Below are 8,329 nucleotides of genomic sequence, written 5' to 3' on the forward strand. Positions count from 1 at the left end.
GATAGTAGAGAGACAGTTATATTTTGACTGGTTTCTCTTCACCCCATCCTGACATTACTGCTACCTCACCTGCCTAAGCAATGTATAGACAATGCTATCAGAAAGCGAGAAGTCATTTCCCTCATTTCCACCACTCATCAACTAGACTTTCCCCTTCCTAAGCTCATCTAGAAATTGAACCACTCTTAGCCCATCTTACTATGTAGGATAAAGCTAAATGCACCGGATTTGAAATATGTTAGTCAAAATAATACCATACTATATTCATATACAACCATCTGTATAACACTGAACACATATAAAATATTTGAATACTTCCTCAGAAAGTCCAAAAAATAAGGATATGAGCATATATTTTACGATTTGTTAATGAGAGAAAAATGGGCATAGGATACAAGAAAAACAGAGACAGAGATATATAATTGAAAAGTTGCAGTTAAGTATTACTGGTCACTGGCTCAGATGTGTTGCCTATATAGAATTATTACATGTAGTACTGTCTTTAAAAACATGCCATATGTTTTTAACAACATATATGTCTAAACATATATGCCCAAAGCCCCAATTCTGCACATGAAAACTAATACTACAAAGTATCCTAGTAGTTAATCATTTAGTACTGAATATCAGTCAGGACACACTCCAAGTTAAACAAAATGGGTTTTCATCTATTTTAAATCAAATATATTTAAAAAGCCTTTTAAAAAGGAATTGAAAATGAAAATCAAATTTAAACAAAGATTATGTTACATCACTCACCTACTCAGTTAAAGAGAGTATCATAAAATCAGCATTTTATTTTTACAAATGAACTTTCATTTGTCTGGAATAAATACATTTTACAAAATCAACTTTATACATATATGAAATTTATATATGTGAAATTTACAATATATGAAATTTACATATACAACAGTAAATCTCAAATACAAGTGTGAACTTTTCCTAATGCAATTTACAAACCTGTGCAAAAATCTTAACCAGCCGTGAGTTGTGTGAGGGTCGAATTTGCAAATATTCTCTCCACCACTGCTTAGCATATACAAGAAATAATCGTTCTTTCTCTGCTGTTTTCTGACGTTCCAAAGCAAGCTTGAAATTAAAAGAATATATTTTTTCAATTTCTATATCTTCTCCTTAATTAAATACTATAAAATACGTAACAATTCTACATACTTCTCTTGATCTCTACCACCACCCTAATCTAAACCAGCTACATGGCCATCATTTGTAAGAGCCCGATTTTCCGGTTTAATTTTTATTTCAGAGAGCATGTGCATGCACACATACACACACACGTGTGTACCAGCTGGGGAGGGGCAGAGAGAGAGGAAGGGAGGATTCCAAGCAGGCTCTACACTGTCAGCACAGAGCCCGAAGCAGGGCTCCATCTTAAGTGTGAGATGACCTGAGCTGAAACCAAGAGTTGGCGCTCAGCTGAGCCACCCAGGCACCCCTGACTTCCCTGTTCCTTCACATCCTCCCTACAATCTAGTCTACATATATTAGCCAGTAATCTTTCTTCTCCCAAGACAAAAATTTTTAATAATAATATTGTCATTCTCTTGCTTAAAACTAATAAATGATAATTTTCTAAGAAAGCATGGTCTACAAGCAACAGGTAAATATACAACTATGAAAACAAATACACAAAGAAAAGGAATTCAGAATTATTTACCTGTGTGTTAACTACTTCTTGAGATAATGTTTGATTGAGAGGTGGGTACATCTCAAGTTTTATATTTAAAATTCCCACAGAAACTTTTGATTCTGTGCCTATAAATATAAATATTTAGAATTTCAGAGGTTTCAAAACTATGTATATTTAGTCAAAATCCAACCAAAATAATTTAAGAATTTTGTGTTTCCACTTACATGAAATAAATAATATTCAACATCACCCTTAATTTTCATATTATTTTGCACAAAGGCCTTTATCTAACTATAAGGAGATTACCTATTTTCTGAGCTTCCTAACCACATTTTAAGTAACTTTTTGGATCTAATGGATTTGGGATTCTAAATTTTTACTCTCATTAAATGTATACCAACCAGATTAACATTAAAAACAAAGTTTTTAAAAAAGCAACTGTTAAAATCTCATTCTCAGAAAACATTTATACTCTTTGTTACCTACAGTAATTCCCATTATCCCTTCCCATTTTTCACATCACATGTGAGTACAAATTTTCAATGCTTGCCTGAATTTAGAGGAATTAGGAAACAAATACACTTTATACAAGAACTGTTTACTAGTTCACTGGTGAATTAGAATATACTTGTTTCTTAGTCATTACTATGATTTGATTCTGTGACTTAATTTCAATATCAGCATAATTCCTTTACAGGTTAGGCATAAAATACTGGTAGGTTTCATTTTGTTTTTCACTGTTATTAGCAAATACAGTATGTATTACACATCAAGAAGTATGAAGGAGTCCAAAGAAACAATGGTAAGACAGGCACCACCTCTGTCCTCAAAGAGTACTATTCACTCACTGATCCTATCAATGAGCAAGTTAGCACCTTTTTGAGTCCCACATTCCCACATGTAAAAGTTTGGAAGAATATCAACTCCACCTTCTGAAATAATTACTGCTGTAGGAAGACATCAGTACTAATAGGGACATTGCATACTGGAACGTGCTGAATTGGAAGGTTTCTGCATATGCATGTGTGCATGTGTTTGAAAAATCTCAGTTTTCTTTACAGCCTTACATACAATCAAATCAATCTAGATGGGGAAAAAAGCCCTCAAACTTTCTCTATTCATTTCCCATAAAAAAATTTTTTCCTTAAAACAAGGTCAGATTGACTGTGAAGTTCTCTAGTCTATATATAGACACACTTCAAGACATTTCCCAAGACTATAATACTGGAGTCCAACTGTAATTCTAACAAAATTTTTACATGCTTCCTTCTCGGTTTAAGGCATTCAGAAAACACAAAATGTATTTACAAACAAACTGTGATAACAAAAAGGTAACAGTGATTAGTCATCATACCTACACCCATAAGTTCCACAGTAAGACTGGTCACTCCATTTTCTGAGCCCAAAACTGATCGCCATTCAAGAAAATAGGATGCTACTAAAGTAGTCTCACCAAATATGTCTGTTTTGATTAGCACCATATGAACTGGATCGCTTATTGATAACATTGTTGTTGAATCAGCCATTCTAGTTCCATCACCTGGCAACATAAACCAAACAAATACACCACATTACATATTTCATTAAGGCCAACATAGAAGAACAGTTCTATTGCAAAGTATACTAATAATAATCTTATATAAAACCAAATGAAATAATTTGGTAATGCCTCAGAAAGCATGCAACAAATTATTTAAAAAGTACTATTTCAATTTTGTCACTAACTTTTGAAAAAATTGGAATAATTGTGATGAGTCATTTAGTTACTCAATGCATATCAGGGTTTTCCAATCCCTCTGAGAGAAGTCTGTTCTTTAAAAGTACTTAACTAGGGGCACCTGGGTGGCTCAGTTAGTTGAGTGTCCAACTCTTGATACTGGCTCAGGTCATGATCGCTCGGTTCATGAGTTTGCGGCCCACATCAAAGCTCTGCATGACAGCACAGGGCCTGCTTGGGATTCTCTCTCTCTCTCTCTCTCTCTCTCTCTCTCTCTCTCTCTCCCCCTCTCTCTGCTCCACTCCTGTGTGTGCACACACTCTCTCTCAAAAATAAATACAGATAAACTTTAAAAAAATAAACAAAGTACTTAACTAAAATCTACCCTACTACAATAAAAAGCCTTCAAATATGTCAACATTAATCCCCAAACTACATTTATCCCTAAACCTCCAGAAATAATCACTGTATTATCTACACAAAACTGAAAGACCCAGCACCTTGGAGCCAGCATGTTAAGCCATAATAGCCTAATTAGGGCAATATTTTTCACAAGGGGAAAAAAATTTTTTGTAGCATATTAACCACCATAGTAATTAAAATTCTGAAGGTATAATTCTGTAACTTTGCTAAATTTGCTAACTAAAACATATTTACAGAAGCCATGTAAAACAATTACAGGAATCAAATATAATTTTAAAATTATAAAAATGAGAATTATAGATTCCCATCTAAACTTTATTTTTGAAAGTTATATAACATCATAAATCAGCCATCTTTTATAAATGAGAAGAACCATGTCTCACCCCCCAATATATCCTCAGCACCTGCCTAGCAACGTAAAATGCACCTAATAGGCATTTAAATGTTTATTACAAAAGAAGCAACCATTAAAACAGTAAAAAAATAATCTTTAGGGAAAATTAACTAGCAGAAAATAAATAAGAAGGTGGGTGGAAGTAGTTTTTATAAAAAGAGGGGGGAAAAAAACCTACGGAGATTCACTCATTTTAAATCTCTCCTTACAGCAAAAGTGGTTACGGTTGTTCTGCAATAAAACCTAACACGGATTTCCACACTTAAATGGCAATTTATTACTGCTTCTTACCCAAGCTTTCTCTGTGTACTTCAAGTAAAAAGCCATCACGAAAATCTGGTTCACAGGCACATGGAACAGGTTTAGAACGAAAACGTTGGTTTCGAAAATGTAAACATAAAGTAAAGGTTGAACAAACTTGTCCCGGTAAAGGCTCAGGTTCTTGTAGATGTTCCAAGAAAGCTTTTCCACCCAAAACCTGAAGGTAAAGATACCTCCGTGTTGGATCAATATTAGCTGTAAAGTGTAGCAATATATATGAGGAAACTGCCAAATAACTTAAGGAATGTGATCAAGACAATAGGAAATAATAACTTGACACAAACAAATTCAACTAAATAAAAAGAGTAACACATTTATTGTATACTAGGACCTATGCAACTGGGGAAGAAAAGATACATAATAAAATACTTTTATCTCAGTTTATATGCTGGCTACTCTCTCCCAGCTAAAAAGGAGTCACAGCCAAAGCTTAAGAAATGTTTGCTTTTTAGTTGCTTATCCAACACTCCTTTTCCTCCACAAACCAACTCAAATACCAGCTCAGCAAGCATACTTATTAGGTAACTACCATTAAAAAAGCAGGCTGTACAATATTTATAAAATACATTATTAAAACATGAGCAACAAGTGATCCTGTTTTCGCTTCCACTCTGCTATACATAATCTTCTGACATAATACACACTTCATGCAAAACAGAATCTTAATTTTTTTGGATGATTAATCATAAAAATATAAGTATTTCACTCTGGAAAGAAAAAATGTTTTCTATCAAATGCCAAACACTACAGTAGATCAATATGCAGTACTATCCAAAATGAAATCAAGGTTAAAAAGAAATACACATACTTTTTTTTAACAACGTTGACTGTCTATCAGTGAAACAAACAGGTTGTTTTGGAGAGGAAGGGAGTTCTTGATCAACACTATCCTAGAAAGGCAGGAAAAAAATGAAAACAAATTAGAAAACAAAAATTATAGCTAAGCGAAGAAATGCAAACAATGGGACTAAGTAAATTGAATAAAGCCCCCTCAAGGAAACTTTTCCCAGCCTAATTAAATAATTACATAATCAAAATAATGAAAAGTCTGCTAAAAAGGTGATGTTACTGGTCACTCCTAAAGTTTAATAAGGAATTAAACTGTATACAACCAATGGCCACAGAATGCTAAAAACAAATTCTTAATGTCTTAAACAAGGGTAAACTTTTTCTAAACCTAACGTTTGGCTTATAATTTTACCACGAACTAATTTTAACAAGGAAATTACATTCACAGAGCAGAAGCTATTATTGGGTCAATTTTTAAACAAATGGGTTAATAAACCTCAAAAACCAAAAAAAAGAGGCTGTATTAAAAAACTTATTCCCTGATGTATTATGCAGTCCATCCAATTTTTACATTATAATACCCAGGTATTGAGGTCACAGTTTCTCATTATTGCCTCATTTTCAAAAGACCTACTTACTAATTTGTGCACTGAGAGGCTATCATCCCATTACTGACCTCTTTATATGAAGAGATTTGAAAGTTCTTACGCAATTATTTTCTTAAAGAAATCAATAATTTGTTAATCATAGAGAATGGAGTTCCAAAAGAATGTGTTTATTTTAAAAATATGCCTAATCAAAAAGATTATAAAACAATACTAGTGAAAAAGAACTAGGTTATGGTGAACTAATTTAACTAAAATATGTACAGTTAAAGTTACAGACTTAGAGAATAACAACAGGAAATCCTGTAGAGGGAGGAATATGGTATATAACTCTAATCTCATTGAAACATAATCCTACGTGCTATTTTCAAAGGCAGAGTTATGCTTATATTTGAAGTAAGAATATTACTAGATAAAATGATTTTTTTTTTTAGATCTTATTTTATTTTACTTTTTTAACGTTTCTTTAAAGATACTATTTTTCAGAAATTTCTGCACCCACTGTGGGACTCCAACAAGAGTCCCATACTCTACCGACAAGAGTTGCAAGAGTTGCAAGCTCTACTAACTGAGCCTGCCCGCCAGCCGCCCCCATAGTCTCATTTTAAAGTGGTTTTACTAAAATGAGGCCCCAAATATGGACCCTAGAAGCGGCATTAAGCATGAGAACATACTCTCAAATTTTTGTGCCTAAAAGATTACTCACAGTAACAAAATTAAGTTCTTTCATCACATCATCAATGATTCCTCGACGTCTAAGGGCTTTGATCAAATCTTCAGTCGATAACTGCTGTTGATCAGGTGCCAATTCTTCCCGTATTGTCTCGGCAAGGATTTCTCTTATTCTGCCATGGACATCCATCTACGTAGAAAACTTGAATTACAATTTACATTACAAAGCCATCAAACATTGCCAATCAGCTAATTTCTTTCTAAAATACCCAGAGGGAAAAAAAATGATGGGAGACAAAATTCTGGAAGGCTTCTCAAGCTAATAGTAAATGTAAAATTTTTACCAAAATTCAATGAGAATAAAGGTAAGATTTTTGAGAGGAAGAAAAAAAAAACAACAAAAAATTAGGATGAATTTTTTCTAGTACAAATTCTAGGAATAATGTCTACTGGTTATCTACTACCTTTGTTACCAGTTCCCCACAAATAACACTCGACCAAAACAAGACCTTTTGAAAGGAAATGTAGTACAATCAAAAGAACACAGACCTGGAGAAGATCAAAGTCTGCTTATTAGATGTGACCCTGAGTTAACTTATTCATCCTTTATGAATCTGGAAAAAAAAATAGTGCTCTGTCAAGACTATGGTGGAGCTTAGCCAAAAAATGCCGAACACAGAGCACAAAGTCTGGCATACAAGTGCACAATAAACGGTAGCCTTCTTTACTTCAGCTTGCGGCCTTCAGTTGAGCACCTCCACAATGTTCTCCTTGGGCTTCGAAGTATCACAAACACGTTTCGTTCCAAGCCCTTCAGTAACTTCCCTTTAATGACTTATTTAGGAATTGCTGATCTGGTTCAACTTGAAAGACACAAGTTTCACCTTTAAAGTAATTCTAAGTCCAGAGCTCTTGAATCTACACACCTGCTCCAAACACAACTTCTACTCTATCTGATCTCCAGAAACCGCGGGATGAATGCTTTATTCTCACAGCTAGCTATCACTCTCCCACGTTCCGTCACCTCAAACTCACCAGCACTAGCCGGCCCTGTTCTCTTACATCGAGGCCAGAAAGCGGCCCCGGCTGGACACCTGGAGCCCGCCCAGCCCGCGCTCTGCGCCCCAGAGCCTGCGCTCGCGTCCCCGGCAAAGAGGCGCCGCCGTCGGCCGGGCCTCGGGACGCAAGGTCGGGCTCTCAGGACCAAAGGCGGGTGGGGAGGCCCGGACTCGCCCGGCGCCCGAGGTCCTCACCTTGCTCAGCTGCTGGTGGATGAGCTGCTTCAGCTCGGAGGCTTTCTCCGGAGGCAGCGACATGCTGGGGCCGGCGCCTCACCGCGCTTCTCCCCGCTTCGGGCGCTCCTCGGCCAGCCCCGGAATGGCTGAGCAGAGCCGGCGCGACCGCTGGCGCGCAGCTCCCAGGGGGGCGCGCCGCCGCGTCAGGCCGGGCTGGGCGGGAGCCGAGACGACGGCGGCGCTCTACTGTTGGTTTCAAACGGCGCGGACTACCAGGCCTCGGGCTGCCCCCTGCCCTGCCTGACCACTTCCACCTGCCTCTCCCCACCCTCCAGGTCGCCACCCTCCGACCTCAGCTCCCTCCATCGCCCTGCCCTGCCAGGGCTCTGCAGGCGCTACCGGCCCCCTCTTTTCCCAGCTCGTGGGCCCTCGGACGGGCAGGTAGCTGGACGGACCCTTCAGGACCCCACGCTGAGCGATTCGACGGACCCTGCCCCGCCCCCGTCGCTAGGGCCTCTGGGG

General features: G+C 37.3%; 1 protein-coding gene across 7 annotated transcripts in view; it reads right to left on the reverse strand.

The window, feature by feature from the left end:
- The window catches only part of CEP76 (centrosomal protein 76), a 37,317-nt gene extending 29,230 nt beyond the window's left edge, over window positions 1–8,087 (reverse strand). The window contains exons 1-8 of one of the 7 annotated variants that reach the window (XM_029922852.1): window positions 7,826–7,903; window positions 7,122–7,186; window positions 6,607–6,762; window positions 5,315–5,396; window positions 4,477–4,701; window positions 3,006–3,191; window positions 1,679–1,776; window positions 964–1,092 (exon numbers count right to left, since the gene is read on the reverse strand). In XM_029922852.1, coding sequence (XP_029778712.1) covers window positions 964–1,092; window positions 1,679–1,776; window positions 3,006–3,191; window positions 4,477–4,701; window positions 5,315–5,396; window positions 6,607–6,762 — 876 coding nt within the window. In that variant the 5' untranslated portion in view covers window positions 7,122–7,186; window positions 7,826–7,903. Of the gene's footprint in view, window positions 1–963; window positions 1,093–1,678; window positions 1,777–3,005; window positions 3,192–4,476; window positions 4,702–5,314; window positions 5,397–6,606; window positions 6,775–7,121; window positions 7,187–7,825 lie in introns of all 7 variants that reach the window. The other 6 variants (XM_029922851.1, XM_029922849.1, XM_029922853.1 and 3 more) reach the window with 6 other exon arrangements.
- Window positions 8,088–8,329: the final 242 nt, after the last annotated feature.

The sequence above is a fragment of the Suricata suricatta genome, chromosome 14, assembly GCF_006229205.1.
Source record: "Suricata suricatta isolate VVHF042 chromosome 14, meerkat_22Aug2017_6uvM2_HiC, whole genome shotgun sequence".
NCBI lineage: Eukaryota > Metazoa > Chordata > Mammalia > Carnivora > Herpestidae > Suricata > Suricata suricatta.